Source organism: Rhopilema esculentum, chromosome 9, assembly GCF_057945365.1.
Source record: "Rhopilema esculentum isolate cy_ngs chromosome 9, ASM5794536v1, whole genome shotgun sequence".
Taxonomy (NCBI): domain Eukaryota; kingdom Metazoa; phylum Cnidaria; class Scyphozoa; order Rhizostomeae; family Rhizostomatidae; genus Rhopilema; species Rhopilema esculentum.
In genome coordinates, this window is record NC_142823.1 from 1,662,603 (window position 1) to 1,687,098 (window position 24,496).

The 24,496-nt window shown below is 37.7% G+C and overlaps 4 protein-coding genes across 4 annotated transcripts; 3 read left to right on the forward strand and 1 right to left on the reverse strand.

Annotated features, from left to right (window-relative positions):
* The first annotated feature begins 1,158 nt into the window (after positions 1–1,158).
* LOC135688939 (uncharacterized) lies at positions 1,159–5,203 on the forward strand. The gene is made up of 5 exons (XM_065206006.2): positions 1,159–1,311; positions 2,516–2,821; positions 3,417–3,762; positions 4,119–4,500; positions 4,846–5,203. The coding sequence occupies exons 2-5, from the start codon at positions 2,533–2,535 to the stop codon at positions 5,161–5,163; spliced, it is 1,335 nt and encodes a 444-aa protein (XP_065062078.2). The 5' UTR covers positions 1,159–1,311; positions 2,516–2,532; the 3' UTR covers positions 5,164–5,203.
* A 1,103-nt stretch (positions 5,204–6,306) lies between these two features.
* On the forward strand, positions 6,307–10,569 carry LOC148959528 (uncharacterized). The gene has a single exon (XM_089110125.1). It carries the CDS (start codon positions 6,307–6,309, stop codon positions 10,567–10,569), a length of 4,263 nt encoding a protein of 1,420 aa, XP_088966251.1.
* A 3,586-nt stretch (positions 10,570–14,155) lies between these two features.
* Positions 14,156–18,400, forward strand: LOC135688940 (uncharacterized). Its single transcript, XM_089109890.1, has 5 exons — positions 14,156–14,289; positions 15,040–15,351; positions 16,201–16,546; positions 17,274–17,655; positions 18,034–18,400. Exons 2-5 carry the CDS (start codon positions 15,057–15,059, stop codon positions 18,349–18,351), a joined length of 1,341 nt encoding a protein of 446 aa, XP_088966016.1. The 5' UTR covers positions 14,156–14,289; positions 15,040–15,056; the 3' UTR covers positions 18,352–18,400.
* A 2,122-nt stretch (positions 18,401–20,522) lies between these two features.
* LOC148959529 (uncharacterized) lies at positions 20,523–23,914 on the reverse strand. Its single transcript, XM_089109887.1, has one exon. The coding sequence runs from the start codon at positions 23,628–23,630 to the stop codon at positions 20,751–20,753; it is 2,880 nt and encodes a 959-aa protein (XP_088966013.1). The 5' UTR covers positions 23,631–23,914; the 3' UTR covers positions 20,523–20,750.
* Positions 23,915–24,496: the final 582 nt, after the last annotated feature.

Genomic DNA, 24,496 nt, shown 5'->3' on the forward strand with positions numbered 1-24,496 from the left:
GTAAATGCAAGATAAGCTCCAAGAATGTTTTGGACCAGAATATAGACAAAATCGTTGCACTAGTAACAGAGTTAAGGTATATTAATTATCATTAAGATAGGTCAGATTATCATTCAGTGAGACAGCAAAGGCGGCCTGTAGTTGGAGATGGAAATAGGAGGTCGGCCAAGGGTATTTGGTGAACATCCTTTAGAAGATTGATACTTGGAGGGCAGCCGTCTTTTTCCCCAATTGCCACGATGCTGCATCTACTATATATCTTAGTTTATCTAAAACTGAGATCGTTGTGAATTTTGGCATACTTTGGGTTGTCAGAGCCATAGGACAGAGCCCATCAAAAACTATTGCCCGAGCTTCTTAGATTTGCTAAGATTTGTACAGGATGATGTCCTCAAAAATAACGTATTATCCATTATAAAGCTTGCCTTTGCCAAACACAGTAAAAAAGGCAGATTCCTGAAAGCAACCTAAAAAGCTGAAAGCTAGTTTCTAAGATTCCTGAAAGCTTGTTTCTAAGAGAACTTAACGTAAGCTAGAATTTACGTATTTTTGTGCAGAAAAAAGATTGCTGAGGGCATAGTATAGCTACTCTTTCTAATTTGTAACGTTAAACATTTCACTAGTTTTTGACACCAAATGGAGAATTACAGTGAATATTTGATAAGCATAAAATAAAACTTTCAAAAGACAATAATGAATTAATGGGAATAATTGTTCACATCGCAAAAAGGCAAATTAAAGATAACTATTTAATTATATGCATAATGTCAATAAATACAGGTAAACAAAACTAAATGGTGCATATGAATAATATTGATGCAAAAAACCCTAACCCCACCCTATACATAGTCAGTAACTAACACTTTGTATGTAAAGTTGCATCATCTGTAAAGTTATTTCTTTGTTAGTTCATATTGGAGAAGAAGACGTTGATATAGAACTTAACAAATAGAAGTCTTTCGATTGTTACTTGTGGCCTGCAAAATGGATGAGGTACATATGGCTAAGCTGAAAAGAATAGATATTATGCTTATTGAAAAGCATGTTAAGTCTGAAAGTTCTGAGTCATCTGGCCGGAGATGGTGTGAGAAAATGTCAGAGCAGGTGAGCGGTCAAACAGTGCCAAGCAGTTGGAACCGGTGGATTTATTCAGTGGCAATGTACCTGATACCTCTGCTGGCCTTACCTGGCTGTGCATACACTGCTTGATGATTTCTGTGCAAACAGTGAAAGCATAAATACAGACCAGCAATGCCACACTGGCAATACCACACTGGCATTCTTTTGGCTCAGCTGAACAGGCAGTCTGTCGTGAGTACATCATTGCTATGATGTCATAATTTGATTCATTTATTGTTCATTTATTCGTCTTTTGCATATCATAGTGTATCTTAATGGTCACTCATTCCGTATTTCGATCTGTGGGTTTCTACAGTAAAGGATTATCACTTTAGCTCATCGCTAATTGTAGGCTTGTAGGCTTGAGTACGTACAACACAAAGGGGCTCACAGGTTGCTGCGAGCATTGGTACCTTCTCTGTCGTCCTATTAAACCCATTTCGAATCAAATCAGTGGCTGACTTTTGTTGAACAATAATAGGTAAAACAGAAGATAGGCAAAGATTTAATCGTAATTTCCCATTATTCACAATCTATATAATCTGAATGAAGCATAGGATTGACCAGAAACTGAAAGATCATGATCATTTCTATTATTTGAGTCTTGCAAAATTATCCCAACCAATCTCAAACTGATGTAAAAAAGCTCATCAAAAATGATTTAAACTGTTAATGAAAGCAATCGCTCACATTCTTTTGCTGCCATAAAATAAAATTCAATCTCACGTAAAATATAGTTTTAGAATAGATAGTTTTGACCAATGCTTTTTAATATCGACCCAACCAATGAGCCAGTGAATCCTCAAAACTTCATTTCTTTGTTTAATAAAAGTTCTGATTAAAGATATTCTTCAAAAATCTTGCGTGGATCTTTGATATTTGCAAAATATGACTACTATTACAAGCTTTTACCCCAAGTTATCCTAACTTTAGATGAGAAAGGGTGATATCGTAAGGGGTAAGACATCGAATGAATTTTGGTTTCAGTATCTTGCATAGTTTTAGAGAAAATTGAAATCATTCAAAGATAAATCAAATATACATATTATTTCTTCAAAGTCAAAAATAATCGATTTCTTTTGTTTTCTTTGTACAGTTGAGATTTTACAAAAAATTATCAACAACCACAAAAGATTGAAAATAAATTTTCCCATTACAACGACAATGACACGCTTATAACTAGTTTTTTGAAGATTTAAAAACTTTTTTGAGTGCCCAAAAGGTGATGTATTTCTGAATGCCTCGATTATTCAAATTTTGCAGAAGACTCGGTTCTCTTCTATTTTTGAAAGTCAAAGCCAGAATGCATCAATGATGCAAACCTTTTAAAAATAGAAAATTAATGCCATATTCTTATTAACAAAGTCTAAATTTAAAGAGAATTATCTTTTTCAAGGAAAGAAAGACATCAACATGCAGAAAGTCCTGCTTTTGCTAGTAGCAGCAATTCTGCTGTTAGCTTGCAGCTCTTCCCCCTTGAACGGAAACGAGGTTGCTGTATATGCTGATGATGACGATTTGGCTGGCAACGAGGTCTCATTTGAAACCTCCGGAAACAACCAAAATGGTGAAGATGATGACAGCAGCCATCTTTCTGAGCAAGAGAAGAATAGGAAAATGGTAGAAGCTGGCACAAAACTTGCCCTTGTGATTGGTTCATTAATCAGTATAGCAGGAGGACCAGCAGCTGCTGTCTCAATCGGTGAGACGATTTTTTCAACAATACAGTGGAACCTCCATATAACGGACACCAGTGGGACCAATGTGATTGTCCGTTGTAGAGAGGTGTCCGCTGTCTGGAGGTGTCATCTTTTTTTAACTTTTGTTTTGGGACTCAAATATCTGTCCGTTGATGGAGGTTCCACTGTAATTACTATTCTTCTAAGGAGGCTCATGCCGCCAAAGAAATTATAAAAGCCATTTTTTTGGAATCCATTCTGTTTCTTTTGTTCTCAAGCAATGGTGCCCAAGTGCTCCATGTAACATAACAGGTTCAAATTGAAGATATAAAATTGCCATAGCAACGATGGTTCAGATTACTGCGTTCATAGACACTCATAGAGAGGGACACTCCAGTTTGGAAACTTAGAAACTTTGGCGACGAGTAAAATGCATTCGAAGTTTTCATGGGTCCCTATTTGCTGGAAAGACGAATTACTCCCACATTTGATATGCCCTTAACGAAACGTATTTCTTTAAAACTTATTAGATACTACGAGATAAGCTGTCTATAAGAAATCTAGGACAGCGAATGAATTTGAGACAATATTTTAATAAAATGGCTTTTTCAATTTTAGGGATCACAGTCGTGTCATACTTCCTTACTGAACTGACCAAAGAAAAAAGAAGTTTATGGGATCAAATTAAGGAGAAAGTTGATCTCAAAATTGGCGAAAAACTTGCTGAATACCATGTTGATCGACTGAAAGCCGAGGTTTTTAGAGTTCTTGAGTCTCGTTTTCAAGAATCAAATGATTTTGGACCAGCTGATTTGAAGACCGTCTTGGACAAGCGACACCTTGTTTTCCCACACAACTGGCCAACCCTTGGCTGGTCGTATGAGCTGCCTTTGGGGATATTGTACTGGATGCCATTTATGATTGCAGGATATCAGCAAATGATCAAAGAAAACAAACAACCAAAGTTAGTAAGAAATTCCTCTTTGATGTAAAGTGAATGATACTGAAAGGACATAACTCTCTTAAGATGATGTGCTGCAAGTGTCTTTCCTCGGCACGATGCTTCTCAACTTTCATCTTTATTGCTGAATGAAAGAGTTATTTCGTTGAGTTGACATGGTTTAAGTGCTGGAAAAGTGTTTTTCTCCTTTGAACATTTCTGAAGATGCAAAATCAGGCAGCAAGCATCGTTCCAAATAATCACTTTGATAAAGCATGCTAGTATAACAACATGCAACAATCATAACAGCCTTTTTCAAAAGCCAGCAATTTCTTTTCTTGGGCCTTTAAAGCTATTGACCCATACCCTTTCATTTACAGCTGTGCTTTGGCAAATGAAATGGCAAGAGCACGGGCAAATATCATAACCTCTATGAAAGAAATGATGCGAAAGAGATACCAGCAGTTGCATGGGACCAAATATTCCTCTGATCGAGTGAATTATCCCTGCAAGAAGAAAAAGGCACACAAATCAAGGAAAGGCTTGAAGAGGCAAAGACTCGGGTTGAAGAATCGAGGCTTAGTTTTTCCCAATGATAGAAGTGACGAATGCGTCTCTATTGACCGATTGTTGACATGGGACGATGGCCTAGACGGCAAAAAATTCACCATTAGGAAACGAAACACGGGCTGGGTTGGTGACAGTTGGACAACAAAAATCAACAAAGTCAGGGATGATACTGTTGAGTTTCTCTGGAAAGAGGTAAATAATTCTTGATCGAGAAGGCCAGGTCTCTTCAGCTAATGATTATTTATTCCATGAAAATACCGTGTATTTGTCGCATCTCGTATAGAAAAATGAAAGTAGCAAACAAACTTCTTAATTTTTCACTTCAGCAAGAAGTAGTGTGGTTTTTATCTTTAAGTCCTCTCAATCTACGTCAAAGATTTTTAAACGATTCTTGTGATCACAAAACAATTCTAAAGTTTTTTTGGCTTCCAAGATCTAGAGTGAAGAGAGTCTTAAAACAGCTGCCTCATTGTTCAAGCCGTTGTAGAAATAGTTTTTCTTGTGCATCATTTTCATCAGTGAACTGTTGTCTTCAAGGTGGTGGAAAAAGTCAACAAATTCTTCGATTCTGAAATCTGTCTAGAAACATTAGGCTGCAGCTGTCCAACCAAAATCAAGAAGAATGAGATTTCCTTCAGCTTTCCAAGCGCCTGCATGGCTGATGGTGCAGATGGGACATGCATGCACCCATGTGATGACTTTGACTACAGTTACGAATGGTGCTACATCAATCGCAACCCTGACCAGTGGAGCTATTGCACTAAGCCAGACCTGAACGACTGCATGCCTGTCACAGTGTCGCCTATCACATTTCCAAACGTTTTGCCAAAGCAAAAGTCAAATGATAAACAGTAATCAATTAAATATTTGAATGAATGCATTACTGGTCATAAAACTTGCCTCTTTGTTTGTTTCTTTTGCTAACTCATAGAAAATTTATAGTAGAAAATTTATCATCCCATTCACGAATTTTTTTATGAGCGAAGAGATCAACAGAAATTCTCAAAACAATGGAACTCAGAACTCAGCCCTGTACGATTTTGACTAGTTTTTTAGATATCTTTTCTTCTGGCATAAATCCACACAAAAACCTATAAATATTATTTTTCAATAAGGACATGTATGTTGGGAAAAGTTTGTTTTGAGTCTCAGGTTAAGCCCTGGTCAAACGATCCAAAATTTTACCCAACACTTCACCCGACATTTTTCTTTTGTGTTGGAATGTAATCCAACGCTGGTGGTCAAACGATCCAACATTTCACCCAACTTTTTTACGCGCAGATCGAAAAATGACTGGGTAGAAAGTCGCGCTATAGGCCGCACAGTTTCGTGACATCTCGATCCGTAAAAAATGAAAGTCAATCACCGCCTTCTCTATTTATTTTCACTGCCATCGCGGTCATTCAGGTCAAGCGTCGCATCGCGGTCTAGGCCGTGGCCTAAATTCGTCCCTTGCGCTTTCTTGTAGCTCCTCTATGCTAAGGCTCTTCATTGACGCTTTACGCCTCTTCTTTCGCACAGAATTTGTAATATTTCGCTATATTGTCCATAAATTGTAACTGATTGTAAGCAAACGCGATTGTTGAAACGAACGAAACCAGCCCAAAAAAACAACAACGATGCGATGATTGAATTTTAGAGCTCTTTAACCAACTGCGCGTGCGCAGATCCAACAATGTTGGCTGAGGTGGTTGTTATAATGCGTTCGTCACAACCTCGTTTTAGTGCTAACGCGAGATAGGTGTGACAGTTTTGAGTTAGTTGAGTTCACGAGTTGAGTCGAGTCGAGTTCGCGAGTTATGGAGTTTACAACAGAGTTTTGAGTTATTGCTTTAATAATGTAAATAGTTGTTATGTTTATGAAAATGAGATAAAACCAAGTTCAAGCTCATCTTTGCAGCCCACGTCTTACAATCCTCACAACACATGGCGCCCAAGCGCGAGGGCATATTTGCAGATGAAGTTTGAATAGAGTATTCGAGTAAACAAACGAGAAAGATGACGACCGAGTCTACCAACGACGATCAATTAAAGAGGCTGATTCAAATTCGACGAGGAAATCGTTCCGTTGTCACTAAACTAGAGAATGAAGTTTCGTCAATAATTTCGAGAATTAGTGCCAGTGAAGCTTCTAGCAATTCAGTTACAAAGGCTAACTTATTTGCAAGAGTCGAGTCTATTTCAACATCCCTGAAGCAGAAACATCAATACATTACGGAGTTGAACGAACAAATAATCAACAAAATCGACACACCGCTCATAGACAAAGAGATCGATGAGACTTCAGAATGGGATGCAACGGTTTTTGAAGTTATCAACAAAATTGAGCAAATAAAGTTGGGAAGTTATACGCGAGATCCACAGCCCCCTGGCATACCGATTGGCCAGATCGAGAGTAACACGCAGCAAGAGGAACAGGATAGAAGTTTCAGTTCAAGCTTTGTGGCCCAAAATGCGGGCATTCGGCTGCCTAAAATTAATTTACCCAAGTTTGGTGGCGACATTACGGAATTCAATGCCTTTTGGCAGAGCTTTGGGTGCGCCGTACACGCCAACGAGAATATAAGTGCAGTTCACAAACTGAATTACCTCATGAATTTGCTGGAAGGACCGGCATATAGAGTTGTTGCCGGACTTGATATAACGGAAGAGAATTACCACCATGCAGTCGAAACCTTGAGAGCCAGGTTTGGAAATAAGCAGCGTATAATAAGCGCCCATATGCAAGCGCTACTCAAGCTTCAAGAATTGCCAAACGACAAGGTTTCACACTTAAGATTCATGCTGGATAAAATTAATGTGCACGTACGGGGATTGGAATCTTTAGGAATGCCGCAAGAAAGTTATGGTAGCCTTTTGATCCCAATAATGATGCAAAGAATGCCCGGTGAAATCACTGTCCAAGTGGCGAGAAAGGTTACGGAGGACATATGGCCAATACAAGAAATTTTGGACATTATACGGAGAGAGATCGAGGCACGAGAGTTAAGCGAAAGCGTTTCTGTTACACGAAACACAGTGAAACAACCGCCGAAGGTTTCATTAGCAACAACCAAATCGTTTGTTGCCAGAACTAACGAAAGAGAAACATGCTATTTGTGCAGTAAAGGGCACCTTACCATCGAATGCACCGAAATTACAGATGTCAGAAAACGTACAGAGATTTTGAAGAGAGCGAAACGCTGTTTTAAGTGCTTAAAAACAGGACATTTAGCGAGAGAATGTCAAAGAAAATGTAGAAACTGTGGCGGAGGACACCATCAAGTAATTTGCTTCAAATCAATGAAGGATTCAAGTGAAAAAGTGGCATCAGTGACAGCCCTAGCCAACGACAAAAAGCAGGTCTTGCTCCAGACGGCGAAAGCTCAGGCATTTGCAGCAGATGGTGTGACGAAAATTCCAATCACAATATTGTTCGATTCTGGCAGTCAACGCAGCTACATGTCCGAAGAAACGAAGAAGAAGCTATCTTTACCAGTGGAGCATTCAGAAACTCTAAACATTAACACGTTTGGGACAGATAAATATGCAAAGAAATTGTGTGAATCTGTAACGGTAAAAGTAGAGGTAGCAGATCAGGTAGTACTAGTAAATGCATTAGCTTATCCTACCATTTGCTCGCCAATTTCAGCTTGCGTTACAGTTAGCGATTATCCGCATTTGCGCGGCCTACATTTTGCCGACAGCGTGGAGGCTTCTGAAAAGCATATTGATTTATTGATTGGTGCTGATTACTACTTTGAGTTCATTACAGGGGACATCATTAAGGGTAGTTCAGGTCCTGTAGCTGTAAAGAGTAAGTTGGGGTGGCTTTTGTCAGGGCCTTATGAGGCTCCAAATGTATCTACTGCAAGTACTAATCTGAATTGTCATCTTGTTTTAGACAGAAGCCTTCAGAAAGTTATTATTTCAGATTTAGAGGTAGGCCAAGAGAAGAAATCAGCTGATACGAAGGAGATTACAGAGTCACTGAGAGAGTTTTGGAGACATGAATCGTTAGGTTTACCCGAAATTGTCCAAAATGAAACCGAAACACCGGACGAATGCAGTGCAGCGGTCGAGTCCAAGGGTGAGAAATTCGACATAAAATTCAACGGAACAAGGTATGAGGTAGGTCTCCCTTGGAGACACGATTTATCTAACGAGCCTTTGTCAGATAATTACGAGTTGTGTTTTAAACGATTGAATTCATTGCATTCAAGATTGAAATCTGATCCTACACTTTTAAATGAGTATAATGCAATTTTTCAAGAGCAGTTGCAAAAGGGGATAATTGAGCGAGTTGAACACAATAACAACAATCAGAGTAAATTACACTATTTATGTCACCATGGTGTGGTAAGAAAGGATCATGATACCACTAAATTACGTATAGTGTTTGACGGTAGTCAAAAATCAGGTCCTGAACAATTATCTTTGAATGACACGTTGTTGCTAGGAGAAAATTTCATGCCTCCTTTGTTTGACATACTAATCCGTTTTCGCGCCCATGCAATAGCATTAACTGCCGATATTGAGAAGGCGTTTTTGCAAATAGAGATCAAAGAGTCAGATCGTGATTCTTTGCGCTTTTTGTGGTTTGACGATATAACACGTTCAAACCCGTCGGTAGTTGAGTTCCGCTGGTGCCGCCTAGCCTTTGGCCTCAAACCTTCGCCTTCGATTTTAGGGGCCACGATTAAACAACATATTTCATCATTTGATGATGAATGCCCGGAGGTGGTTAATGTTTTGAGCCATCTATATGCCGACGACCTTTCGTGTAGTGTTAATACTAGAGAAGAGGCATTTCATTTATACAAGAAATCAAAAGAAATTCTAGCTAAGGGCGGATTCAACTTACGTAAGTGGAAAACAAACGACAAGGCACTCTTAGCACGTATCCAAGCGGTCGAAGGCTCTAACGTTGGGGCAAATGAAAATAACAGTGAGCCTCAAGTTGCAGAGGACGATCAGTCATATAGCAAATTTAGTATGGGGCTTCCCACCACGGACCACACAACTAAAATATTGGGGGTAAACTGGCGACCTGAGGCAGATGAGTTGCTTTTCGATTTACACCAAGTACACCAATTTGCTAAGCAATTGCCGCCAACGAAACGCTCCTTATTGAAGGTCGCCGCAAAAATATTCGATCCTCTAGGGTGTCTTAGCTTGTTCACAATAAAACTAAAGGTTTTCTTTCAGGAGTTGTGCATCGCGAAAGTTCCCTGGGACGAACCGTTATTAGGCGACAACCTTAAGCGTTACGACACATTAATTTCAGATATCAGTGGCGTTAAGGGTATCAAATTACCACGTAGTTTTGCGAAGCTAGGACAGAGGGTCAAAGCAGTCGAAATACATGCCTTTTCAGACGCTAGCGAGCGGGCCTATGCTAGTGTTGTATATTTACGCGTTTTGTATGAATCGGGGGAGGTCGAAATTCAATTTGTTTCTTCGAAAGCCAAGGTATCCCCCATCAAGAAACAAAGTATCCCTCGCCTTGAGCTATTAGGGGCAACACTTATGGGCCGTCTTGTTAATTCTGTGCGTAACGTTTTGCAAGAAGAGTTTCCAACTACGCCATTAAAAACATTCTATTGGGTTGATTCCATGGCCACGCTATGCTGGATTAAGAACAAGAAGGTGTGGAAACAATTTATTCGCCATCGCATCAATGACATTTTAGATGTTTCCAATAGGGAGGAATGGTTTTACTGCCCTGGACCCCAGAATCCAGCAGATTTGCCATCGAGGGGTAAGGTTGGGTCTTCTCTATCCACTAATTCTTTCTGGTGGGAGGGTCCTGAGTTCCTCAAGCTCGACCCCAGTGAATGGCCACAACCCCCAAACGAGTTTACAAGTTCAGAGGCAATGGAGGAGAAGGTAAAGTATGAGCCTGAAGTTACCCACGTTATGGTTAATTCAGAAGAGCCAGTATCCTTAAATCTGGAAAATGTTTTCGACATTCGTAAATACAGTAGCAAAGGCAAGTTGTTAAGAACTCTTTCTTGGGTTTTGCGCTTCGTAGACAATTTAAAAGCAAGGCTAAGTTGCAAATCGATTAACAAGGAAAACGAAATATCGGCAGACGAAACTTGCAGAGCTGAGATGGTCATTGTTAAGTCTTTTCAAAATCCTCCTACGCAGTTGCCATTGCAGCCAGCAGCGCAATCGCCTTCGCAGCAGCGTACGCAGTTACCTATGCAGGCAAACACTAGACCTAGACGTAGAGCAGCAGTTTTGGGAGAGACAGTTCGAAGACAAATTATGCATTAACGTTTCTGCAGCATATTATCTTTAACTTTGTTATTGTTCTGATTTTGTTATGTGTAATCAAGTAAATTCAATACTAATATCTTCAGTTAATTTGGGTTTGATCATGTCATGATTCAAACCGGGGGAGTGTGTTATAATGCGTTCGTCACAACCTCGTTTTAGTGCTAACGCGAGATAGGTGTGACAGTTTTGAGTTAGTTGAGTTCACGAGTTGAGTCGAGTCGAGTTCGCGAGTTATGGAGTTTACAACAGAGTTTTGAGTTATTGCTTTAATAATGTAAATAGTTGTTATGTTTATGAAAATGAGATAAAACCAAGTTCAAGCTCATCTTTGCAGCCCACGTCTTACAATCCTCACAACAGTGGTCAAACGATCCAACATTTCACTTAACACTTCAAAACAATAGAATTGTTGGATGTCGGCTGCCAACATTTTTAACCTCAGTCAAATTTCATCCAACATCAAAAATGACGATGCTGGATGACACAACAAGATGGTCAAACGATACAACATTTCATCCAAGGTTGGGCGAAATATTGGGTGAAATGTTGGATCGTTTGACCGGGGCTTTACTTAAAAGTTGCTCAAATACCATAAAAGTATGAGAAGGCTTGTTTCGTTTAAAGAACATTTTCACAACACTTGGAGAAAATGTATTAATGTTTCCTAACTGCAATAAAAGTTCGGAGTAGCGTAAAATGAAGCAGTCTTGCTTTAATACATAACACAAATTGCCTTTATAAGTTTACATCTTTCTTTTGGCTACTCTGATAAATAACTAGCCATGCCTTGTTTTTGTCTTTAGAAAGCAATTGAGCTTTTACCTCTTGATTTCTTAGCTAGCTCGCTAAATGAAATAGTCAGGATTCAAATATTAAAGGGACCGATGGCTTTCATACAACACACAATAATTATACTTTGGGGGGTCAGTGACTGCAAAAAGACAGCCCCCTTCTTACTATATAACTTTAGAGAAAATGGCCGCATAATAACCGAGGGTATTTACTCCCAAGTAGATCTTTTACAACGAAAAACGTGTCAATTAACCAACTTTCGGAAAAATATTCCACAATTTTCTTGCAAACTGCACAGAGATACGGAGACATACCTTATATTATCATAAATGTATCATATTTCATAGAATTGAAAATGATAATTTTTTTAAAAATGTCAGAAATTATATTTAGCTTGTATTTAATCTCGTCTAAAATTTGGCTGCAGAAGAAGAAATTTTGTATAACTTTCTATAATTATTGATTATAATTTTTAGATAATCATTTTTCAATGAATTTTACATGTATAAAATGCTTTCAAACTGTCAAAATAAAAATCCTAGGAAAACAAAAAAGGCTGAAATGCTTTATCTCGATCTTACAAGGTAAATTTAGTCGAGATAGTGAAAATTCAAGATACAACAAAATTAGCAGAAGTAAGGAAATAAGAAAAGGCAATACCGGAAAATTGACAACATGCCGAAGAGTAACTTCTTGATAGGAAAAAGTGTGACAACTTTTAGTGGCGTTTGCAATTAAAGCGTTTTTTGGAGTCCCAATAATTGCTTGTTCGAAAGAAGTGACTCGTTCTGTTGAAGAGAACGGCACTTCTTTAATTTAAGAATGGCCTTCCGCATATTTTCTCTATGCTAATAAAGAGGGCAATATTTATAAAGGCCTCTTTCTTAGGCATCACTCCATGAGTACTTTTTTGCTTCTTTGAAAACCTTTCTATCACTGCGCAATCACAATCACAATTAGGGTTGGTACTGTGAGGGCTCTAAGCACCCCCTGATTTACCCCCGGTAAATTTTATAAGAAGACAGGACAATAAAGGGGCGAGACCCAGAAATATGCAAGAGAGAGAGAGGAGAAAAATGATTGTAAAAAAGAGTGGGGAGAAAACAAGAGTTATGTTAAGGTTTTCTTAGACCGGTGAGAAACATTTATATTTCGTTGTAACCGAATTAGCGATACAGTTGTGAAGCCGAGATCAAACCGACTTTGTTTTTTGTGGATTTCTCCTAAAGGACTTCGAACATTGCTGCGTGTATGTCACAGTAGGTTGCTTCAGGACCGCCAGACCAAATTCATTTTCAAAAAAGGCCTAGATCAATGATATATTACTTTGCTTGATTTGACTTCGGTTGTAACGATTTTCGTACATTTTCCTCTGTGAATGTTCATTTTCCAACTGTACTTTTATCGCCGTTCCTCTTTATCATCTCGCCTAAACGCTCAATGAGTAATAAAAAACCACGAAAAGCTATTTTAAGTTCCACACGTTCTGCCATGTCTTTCGAAACTGTTGCAAAAGGAATTGCTCGTATCCTGTTTGTGTTAAATTCATCTCTAAAATGCTGGTCTGTCGGTTTTCTCATGAAATGCGGGATTTGATAAATTCGAATGATTGCCTGCGGTTGCAAAACACGTTTTCAGTTCCCTTGGTAGCTTATATATTTAAAACAATCATTCTAAATTGCCACTGAATAAGCTCAGCTGTTGGTAACACTCTGCCTTTAAGTCTATAGCGGGAAACACAAAATTGAGGGTCTGTCTGAGGGTGCAAAATTCAAAGATAAAAAAATGCCTAATTTGCCATAGTATTCACTTAAGGCCAGCACTATTTTTTCCGGCCAAACAAGTTTGGAAAAGTTATCAACCCTTATCACGATATTCCCTTGCTTTGGCTTGTGTTTCTATTGATGCAGTTAATGCTGACTCTCTCTTTTTCTAACCCAAATCGATATTTTAATTGAGATATCTCAAACTTTTCACGAAGGTCTTTTTGATTCATTCCTTTGGTGGTTTCTAGGTTCTAGTTTCGCATATTCATATTCTAGTTTCTAGGTTCTGTTGGCAAGTCTTCTTTTTGACGAGATATATGTAGCTTTCTCACTTAAAAATTTCCCACCAAGCAACTTCGTCACATAAATATAAAAAAGAATCGGGGAAGTTCGACATAAAGAGAGAAACATTAACAGGGGACCGGTATTTGTGTTCAAGAAAGAGAAAAGTTTATGACAGAGCACGCTTTCCCAAAGTCTATTTTTGTTTAATCCGTACGGCTTTCGTAATAATGCGAGGGCAAATCTAATCTGCGAAGGAGCTTCGTTCAAAATACGGAGAGAAAATAATGTTGAAGTCATTAAAGATGTTCAACAGACCGGAACATAAAATCGAAATAGAAAAACTTTTAGATAGGGGGTAATCCAGATAGAGAGAGTTGACTGTTTGTATCTATCCTAGCATAATTCTTAAACGAATCATTAAAAGCGCATGGTGTCTACCCTTTCTCAAATACCTCACAACTCCTTATTCATACAACACAAGCTGGTTTCTAGAAAACCAAATAATAGAGAATTAGGAATCAACTGAGGAGAACTGCGAATAATGTTATACCATATCTAAAAAAGCCAGAAAAGTTCAGACAAATTCCACCGGTTTACGGTCAGGCGTGACCAGTTTGTTTGCAGATCGTGGTATGTGTCCGAGGCCAAAAGAACTTCACAGACAGTGGTCAGACAGTGCCTAGCATGATGCCGTTGAAACCGGTGGATTTATTCAGTGGCAATGTACCTGATACCTCTGCTGGCCTTACCTGGCTGTGCATACACAGTTTAATGATTTCTGTGCAAACAGTGAAAGCATAAATACAGACCAGCAATGCCACACTGGCAATACCACATTGGCATTCTTTTGGCTCAGCTGTACAGGCAGTCTGACGTGAGTAAATCATTGCTATGATGTCGTAATTTGATTCATTTATTGTTTGTGTACCGCAGTATACTCCATTTATTATCAAAATTTATTTGTCAAACCGTAACAAATATCAGTGCCTTTCAAGGATGCACATTCAATTTTTTAGTCAACGGTTTTCTACAGAGAGAAATATTTCGCCCTAGATCCAGCTTTTCGATAGGCTAAGGGATAGGGTTAGGGTTAGGGTTAGGGTTAGGGAGAAAGAGAAGAGTTTCAATGCAACACTATAACTAGCAAGACGGCCGATAATTTTTACATAGAATTAATTCTCTGATGGTTTTATGCTCTCCTATGACATGTAAACAAGACGATAAGAAACAAAAAGCTCCTGAAGAATCAAATTGTGATTTTCTAGCTTGTTGTAGCTTGAAAGCCTATTTATACTCTTTTAAAAGTTCCAATAATTACTGATAAAGTATGCCTCCGCAATTCTTCCTATCAACAAGATTGAGTTCCTCGAGAACGGTCGAAACTGTAAGCTGTATAATATTATGCAAAATGTAAATTAATCAAGATACGCAGTATCTAAAAGCTGTCTTAGAAGCGATCAAAATTTAAAAACCTACGAAGGGACAAATTTTAAGGTAAAAAGGCCAAACACCATTTACATCACACTCAGAATGCATATATGATATGAACTTTGTCATGTGGCCATTTTAAAATCAAATTACTATTAGCAGAAGTGAAAACATTAATAAAGTTATTTTTTCCCAGGAAGAAAAGACGGCAACATGAAGAAAATCTTGTTTTTAATCGCAGCAGCAGTTATATTGTTAGCTTGCAGTGCTTTTTCCTTGAATGGAAACGAGGCTGCAGTTCAGGCTGCCAATGATGATATGACTGGGAACGAGGTCTCATTTGAAACCTCTGGAAACAACCAAGATGATGAAGAGAGTAATGATAAGAATGACCAACCCTCTGAGCAAGAGAAGAATAGGAAGATGGTCGATGCTGGCACAAAACTAGCCAAGGTTATTGGATCCTTAATCAGTATGGCGGAAGGTCCATCAAATGCTTTCTCAATAGGTACGTCGTGTTTCATTAACAATACTAAACGTAAAATAACAGCTGGGCCACGCCACCGGGGAGGGATAGGGGGTTGGTGGGTAGCCTTGGCCCCGTTTCTAAAGTGATTTCAAAGTAACTACAAAGCTGTTGTAAAAAGTGAAAGAAGCCTTGGCCCCCATTCAAAATCCTACTTTGAATTGTACTTATTAAGAGCTGTACTCAGGTAATGATTAAATAAATACACAGCTTCTAAAGGTATTATGTATTTCGGAAAGAAAAGGATAGCAAGCCTTGGGGACTTGCTGGTATCTCGTACCTCTTCATTCGTACCGTGTTAGTGTAATGGTGCTTTGTGGCATGATCCAAGAATTAGACAGTAAGGTTTAAAATAGCAAGGATCTACTAAACATGGTCATTTGCCTCTTTGATAAAAAAGATGATAAAAAAGACGATTTGTAGGGTTTACTTGTTTTGTTATAATATACGTCCTATTTTGAATCTTTATTGACTTGAAAATGATTTTTTTACTACTGTTAAAAACAAAAATTAAGTTCAACATTCTGTGCCGTTCACAGGTGACGTCATGATTAACCAGATGACGTCAAAATGATTAAATATAGTAAATACACTACAATATGTTTAAAACTCTAAAGAAACAATGAATTATGCACGGATTAAAAATCTTCTTTTTTAAGAAAGACAAGTCATTCTTAGTCTCTTAATCTTGCTTTTTCGACGATTAAAAGACGCATCTTGAGCATCCTACAGTTCCTGAACGTATATTACTAGTTAGGCTTATCGTAAATCAATTGTTTGAAAAAAAAATACTTCTGCGACGATGATTTAGAAAAATTACTTGAATTTTAGGTGTTACGGTTGTGTCATACTTTTTAACTGAGCTGACCAAAGAAAAAAGAAATTTATGGGATCAAATTAAGGAGAAAGTTGATCTCAAAATTGGCGAAAAACTTGCTGAATACCATGTCGATCGACTGAAGGCAGAGGTTTTTAGAGTTCTCGAGTCTCGTTTTCAAGAATCGAATAATTTTGGACCAGCTGATTTGAAGACCGTGTTGGACAAGCGACACCTTGTTTTCCCACACAACTGGCCAACCCTTGGCTGGTCGTATGAGCTGCCTTTGGGGATATTGTACTGGATGCCATTTATGATTGCAGGATTTCACCAAATGATCAAAGAAAACAAACAGCCAAAGTACGTAGATACCTAAATGTTGGGCTGTACTGTTGGCAACTTCTAGAAGCCACACCCATGATCACGACCCCTTTATACTTTATCTATGTTCAAGATTCTCTGTTGTGCAAATGACATCATTCATTTATTCACTGAGTAAAAAAGGTTGATAGGAAATCGCTCATTTACGGAAAATATATAGCATAATAAAGGATTTCCAGCACAGAATTCGTCTAACCAAATATGTGTTGACTTACGAAAATGGGAAAAGGATGTTTCCCTTGAAATCTGTCTGGCTTTTATAAGGAGGCTAAGCCCCCGAGCCTCCGAGCCCTTCGATCTCTCCTCAACAATACCCCTGACATGTAGTTTATCTGTGCTTTATGGTTAGATACAGTGCACGACCATAACGTTCTTGATATTAAGTTCCGCAAGCGTCTACTTTCGGCACAATGCTTCTTAACTTTCAAATTATTCACTAGATGAAAAAATTTACGTCTTGCAATTAACCCCGCTTTTTCGAACTTTAAACAATATTATCCTGAAAAGTAGCACAAGTCTCAGCTTTGTTCTAAACATTTTTAGGACGGGAACAACATGTGGTAAGCGACTACCCTTATACTACAGGTTATGATCATGTAAACTACAATACTAATTGCAAAAGCCCTTCTTAAAATGAAAAGATTTACTTGCTCTATACAGTGCTTGATCTTCTATGGTTCTTTATTTATTCTCTTTACCCATGCAGCTGTGCCTTGGCAAATGAAATGGCAAGAGCACGGGCAAATATCATAACCTCTATGAAAGAAATGATGCGAAAACGGTACCAGCAGTTGCATGGGACCAAATATTCCTCTGATCGAGTGAATTATCCCTGCAAGAAGAGAAAGGCACACAAATCAAGGAAGGGCTTGAAGAGGCAAAGACTCGGGTTGAAGAATCGAGGCTTAGTTTTTCCCAATGATAGAAGTGACGAGTGCGTCTCTATTGACCGACTGTTGACATGGGACGATGGCCTAGACGGCAAAAAATTCACCATTAGAAAACGAAACACGGGCTGGGTTGGTGACAGTTGGACAACAAAAATCAACAAAGTCAGGGATGATACTGTTGAGTTTCTCTGGAAAGAGGTAAATAATTCTTGATCGAGAAGACCACATCTGTTCAGCTAATGATTATTTATTCCATGAAAATACCGTGTATTTGTTGGATCTCGTATAGAAAACTGAAAGTAGCAAACAAACTTTTTCACTTTTTCTCTTCAGTAAGATGTCAACTGCAATAGATATGTCTATAAAAAGAAGCAGTGTGGTTTTTTTCTTTAAGTCCTTTCAGTCTACGTCAAATATTTTTAAACGATTCTTGTGAACGCAAAGCTATTCTAAATTTTATTTGGTTTCTAAGATTTAGAATGAAGAGAGTCTTAAAACAGCTGCCTCATTGTTCAAGCCGTTGTAGAAACTGTCTTTCTTGTGCACCATTTTCATCATTGAACTGTTGTCTTTAAGGTGGTGGAAAAAGTCAACAAATTCTTCGATTCTGAAATCTGCCTAGAAACATTAGGCTGCAGCTGTTCAACCAAAATCAAGAAGGATGAGATTTCCTTTAGCTTTCCAAGCGCCTGCATGGCTGATGGCGCAGATGGGACGTGCATGCACCCATGTGATGACTTTGACTACAGTTACGAATGGTGCTACATCAATCGCAACCCTGACCAGTGGAGCTATTGCACAAAGCCAGACCTGAACGACTGCATGCCTGTCACTGTGTCGCCTATCACATTTCCAAACGTTTTGCCAAAGCAAAAGTCAAGCGAAACACAATAATTGATTAAATAATTGAATGAAAGCATAACTGATAACGAAGGTTGCCTCTTTCTTTGATCCGTTTGCTTAATCGTTCAGAATTGAGAACAATTTGTTATATTGGTTTAATTAAAATCAGGAGGAAAAAGGTTTCTTCTTGAAAGAGAAATTTAGAACACAATTTATCGAAAACACGCAGAAAGTAAAGAATCTTAGTAATTCCAACAGTTTTTCTTCATCAGAAAGAGGCTCAGAGCTCAGCCTTGTAGGCTTTCGAAAAGCCCTTACATTACCATTCTTTTAGGTACAGAACCCTTCTGTGTTCATTACTAAAATCCTTAAAGTCTTGCAAATTACGTTCATAAATCGTAATTGCAAATTCATTACTAAATTCAAAATTCATTTGAATCTACTGACCGCAGCAAAATATGACAATTATTTCCCTTATTTCGTGGCAAATTTTACGTGTATGCTTTTTGGTCGAAGGATTGGAACAAATGCGGCAAATCTAGACAAATCAATGAAAGCCCCTTTGTTGATTGCTTTTGTGCCTCCCGTAGATTTCATGATCATGAAACAGAGTCTAATGTTCACAAAACATCATTGTTAAAAATGTACAATATAATCTTGTTATTGAACATAAAGTGAAGTCTGCCAGCAAAATACACGACCATGTGCAAAATAAAAAAGTTGAAGAAAAAAAAACTTATTCCTGCATGTAGTAAATAAGTAACACCGCACCGCAGACTTATTCTGAAAGAAGTAAATATTTACGTGTGTTTGTTGTTGCTCTTTCTCGTCGCGTATGCCCATATGCCTGCGGGCCTCTAACTTTAGAACACTTAGCTCACATTTCTTATCACAAGCTAAAAGAGCTCTGAGTCTGCACTCATACCACTATAAACTATATATAGACTATGAAAGGCATATAGAGATTATCGATTCTACAGACGTATAGCAGCCATAAGTATAATATCCTACCTTTTCACTGGGTATGGCACCAAACGTGGTTAAAGTTCAAACCCACGCCTGAGTCTCACCAGGAAACACAAAAAATTCAACGCAGTGTGATTACTCAGAACATGGTTTGCTACAAAAAAATAATTAAATACAAATTAGCAATTGATAAAGTAATAAGCAGATAGTCAATACGAAATTGGTTAGGCTCAGTAAGAAATACACGAACAAATTCAAGTAGTAGAATAAACTGAACAAAACGAATATCTTATGAAAAACTAAAGCTAATATAATTAACAATAACAAATTACGTACAATCTATTTGCCTCCGTAACTATATTTGCATGACCAACTAACTATACACGTGCCGCAACTACAAATCTTCCGCTTTAGAAAAAACGCCCTCCGAGTCTTTTACTTCAAACACTTCGTGACTGCTTGTTCAATGATATACCAAATACAACGCCCAAAAAACGTGTGCACAGCATATATAGTTATGGAGACTGGGTACAAGAGAATTTACAAACAAGCGATAAACAAAGCAACAAAAAGTTAGAAGTAAAAGTAAGTCAGCACGTGCATAAATCAAAAAGAAACAAAGAGTGTCTTGCAGAAGTTAAAATTTTGCTGTCCCTCTGGCACAACTTTGCACGTTACTGCTCGATAAGCATAGAATCGCATTGCCCAAAAAGTAGTAGCAAGCACAAAAATAAATGCAGCTCCCTGCAAAACATTATGATTTTTATATTTTTTTTTACAACACCATTTAATGAGAATAAATGGAAATACACAACCAGACATTTGTAAATAGTTTTTGACTGATGTTCAAACGGGGAACTTAGAAATCAGTCAATATTTTTACCTACTTTTTGAACGACTAGCAAATCAAAACAACGTAGTAACGTTTTGATCAATTTGGCGCAGCTACTAAAAATTGCCTATCAAAATTCAATATACATATTTTCCCAATCAACTCTATATTTCTTTAACAATCGTCAACTTTCACTTGGCATTGCTCATTAGCGCACAGCATCACTGAGCAGTACCGAATATTGTAGCAAAATGCTCTAAAATATTTCAAATCGCTCAACAGTGAGAAGTTTAGCGGGCATAAAAAAGCATTTTCTTGATCATTGCAAAGCAAAATTTAACCTTTATTTCAACTAAACTTAGAACTTACATTTCTAAGTTCATCCTTGAAAGCTTGTATGATGAACTGCGAATAAATGTTGCATACATTTAGGAACTTAGCTGCAAAATAATAATAATAATAATAATAATAATAATAATCAATTTATTTAAAGTTGGCGCTACATAGCTATTTACAAAGAAATGAGCTAATCCAAGCCAACTGTTAAAACTACTACATCAACTAAATACATACGAGATTAAATACATAAAATTTTAAATACAAAATGATCCATTAAAAAACTATAAAAACCTGAGCTATTTAAAAGATAGAATTACAAAAAACCAAGCTGTAGCACGAACGTCCTACATAGTTTGCATGTACAGTCTGTGCCATTCCAGCTTTTAATTTCTTTCTTAAACTCATTAATAGATTGAGCATTCCTTATGTGCTGAGGTAAAGAGAGCCAAAGACGCTGCCCTCTATATTTGATAGTTTCGGTTCCATAAATGGTTGTTCTTACTCTTGGTGCCATAAATTCATTATTATTTCTCAAATTATAAACAGCATGACGCTCGCAGAAAATCTCCCTCATAAAAGGAGGGTTGATATTTCCCTTTGTTTTAAACATTTCAATCATAAGATTTCGCAGGTGTTTTACATGAATATTTACCGAGCCATCATTTTCTAGCAGAGTGTTGAAGCTAGAATCATAGTCTTTGTATGCAATTCTCAGAGCTCTTTCGTGTATTCTATTAATCTTACTATTCAAGTGCCTACTGTGGAACATCCAGACTAGTGGACAATATTCGAATTGGCTAATTACAAATGCTCTCATTAAGATTTTAAGTTTATTAGCGTCCATGTATCCAGATATGCGAGCGAGGGCGGTGAGTTTGCTACCAGCCTTCTTACATAACTTACTGATATGTGTCTCAAAACTGAGTTTTTTGTCTATCGCAACACCTAGAAGCTTTTCCTCTTCCGAGTTTTCTATGATAGAATCTCCTACATTAACTTTAACCTGTTGATTAGAACTTTTGCCAAGAATAAGTAAATGACATTTGTTTGTATTCAACTTCATAAAGTTATCAGCGAACCATTGGATAGTTATACTTGAGTCATTCTCTAGCCTTGCAATTACATTATTGAGATTTTTATCGCACGCATATAGAGTTGTATCATCCGCGTAATTGCAGATATCCGTATCCATTAAGGAGAGAAGTAAGTCATTTATGTAGATGTTAAAGAAGAGGGGACCAAGAACTGATCCTTGCGGAACACCAAGGAGCAATTGTTTGTAGGTACTGAATGATCCATTAATCTTAACTCTCTGATGCCTATTTTCCAAGTAGCTGTTAACAAGACACAGTGCTTCATGGCTGAATCCGTAAGCATCTAGTTTTGCTATAAGGAGGTCATGTTTAATACAATCAAAGGCTTTCGAGAGATCCATAAGGATTGCGCCAACATTTTCTCCCCTGTCTAAGCTTGCTTTCCATTTTTCAAGCATTCGAGCTAATGCGTGCTGCACATTGTACCCTTTACGAAAACCACATAAAAGTGACGATAAATACGATTGCATATAATCAATAATCTGTTTATCCATAAGTCTCTCAAAAACCTTTGAAACAGTTGGTAGTACACTAACCGGTCTGTAATTTTTCTTATTGGTTTTCTCCTCCGATTTGTGGAGGGAAGTGACATCTGCTAGTTTTAATAGGTCGGGAAAGACACCATTTTGAATGCAGTTATTGAAAATAAGCTGCAACGATTCGGAACAAATGTCAGAGCTATTTTTCAGCACTCTCGCGGGTATATTTCCAAAGGTTGTTGCCTTTTTAGGATTAAGCCCCTCAATTTCAGAGTGTATCTGTTCCACAGTAACCTCTTGGAATTTAAAGTAGCCTTTAATTCGAGCAAAACTGCGAATTTTCCTAATGCTAGGGTGTTTTGAATATTTCATTATAGCCTTTTCTATAGGATCTGATAAACCATCTGTACTTATGGTAACCTCCCTGTTCCCTGTCAGACCTAATGAGTCAGTTATCGATATAAAATAATCGTTCATGGCTTCTGCAACTTCCTTATCATTGGAAATCATCCTATTATTATCGATAAGGGTAATATTTGAGTTCGATCGACTTTTATCGGAAAGGACAGGTTTTACAGTTTTCCAAAATTTCTTGTTGTCTGTAATATCAGAAGTATTCAAATTTTTATAGAAATTTCTTTTTTCCGTTCTAAATAATTTGACACACAAATTACGCTGTCGACGAAACGCTTCCCAATGTTCAGCTGTGCGGCTTTTATTATATCTATTTTTCAACCTAGAGCGCAGCATAGTAGCTTTACGAAGAACTCGATTCATGAAGGGACCATCATTGGCCCTTGCGTATTTTTTCTTCATCGGTGCATGCTTATCAAGTACCTTCTCAAAGCAATTTTGAAAAGAACTGTAGTCTAAATCAGTTGTTTTAATGCTAGCCAACTCTTCCTTAAGTTCTCGTTTGAAAGTCTGCTCCGAAAATTTCTTATATTCTCTATAGTTAATAACAGTAGGTCCAGCCTTTTGGTACGTCGTTTTCAAAACTGTGACTATCATTTTGTGAAAGTCAGAGAGACCTGTCTCGGTAGTGGTGGTATGTTGGAAGCTCCTATATCTGTTGGTTAAGATTAGGTCAATACACCGTGGATTGTCAGCCTTGAAACAGGTTGGCTCCTTCACCATATTTCTGAGGTCATAACTATTCATAAAAGTACGAATCTGTTGACCTGTCTCTACTGTATTAAAATCCCCAAGTAATAAAAATTTGTCATATTTTTCACTGTAATGATCAACTGCTTTGCCAAGATTTTCGAAAAAGTGTTCTTGTGATTGGGACGGTGGTCTGTAAACACTGAAAAGAGCCCACTTATTCCCCCTTAAATTGATTTCAAAACAAATACATTCAATGTCAAGATCAAATTTAAATGACTTTAACTGCTTCATTGTGATGTCACTTTTCACATAGACCAACAGACCGCCACCCTCACAATTTCTGTCAAGCCGTAGTGGATCAGCATAACCTTCAATATAGAATTGTCCCTTTGGGAATGAATCATCAATTTTTGTTTCGGCGACCATTAGAATGTCAAGATTCTGTGAAACTATCGCTTTTAGTGCATCAAATTTATTTCTAATGGAATTTATATTTAGATACCCGATAGTCATACGACCTATGTTCTTTAAACGCAGATTATGTAATGCTGATTTTGCATCACTGTCGTCGGTGGTGTCATGTAGGTCATGCGCAGTAGTTCCAGCAGTAACTGCTGGGGCGTTACAAATACTGGCGCTGGATAGATCAGGCTTCCCAGGTTCTATGCCGATGGGAAGCTCTTTGTATGGTTTTACCCCCTCGATTTCTAGTCAGTATCCTAGATTATAAATAAAATTGTTAGCTAAAAGCGTGTTTCCACGGTCATTTAGATGTAGCCTGCTACGATTAAGGTGTATGCTTGGATCTAAAAGAGTGAGTTCTGGATAAATATTCGGTCATATTGGTTATACTCTCTTTTCAAAAGATGTCATCTAAAGATTTCCTTTGATTTGATGTGCCCATAAATTAACGACTATAAAAAAATCTCCATCACTATATTACACAAGTGCCGTGTCAAAATTGCATCATGTTCCACTACTAGGCGTTATAAACAGCTATTTTTATCTTATTCTAAGTTCCATAAGCATATAACTTTGTCACAAGCCAAGGGGCTGGGTTTATGCAAAAACAAAAAGAATAGGGGTGCTCAGGCTGGGATACAAATCATCAACCAAAATGAATAATAACTAACATAAAAGCATAAAAGTTGGCCAAAAATTGAATTTTCTTAGCATGTTTTGTTAATAAATCACGACTGCCTTTTCTTCTTAAACAACTTTTCTCATATTAATGACACAAAATATAATTCACAATTTCATGAACCCTAAAAGTAATGGTACAATAGACTGTCCCATAGAGAAACTTCCGCTCAAGTTCAGGCCCACAAAATCAACTCTAGCACCATTATCCTAAATACGTGAAAGCAGAATAAAGAGGG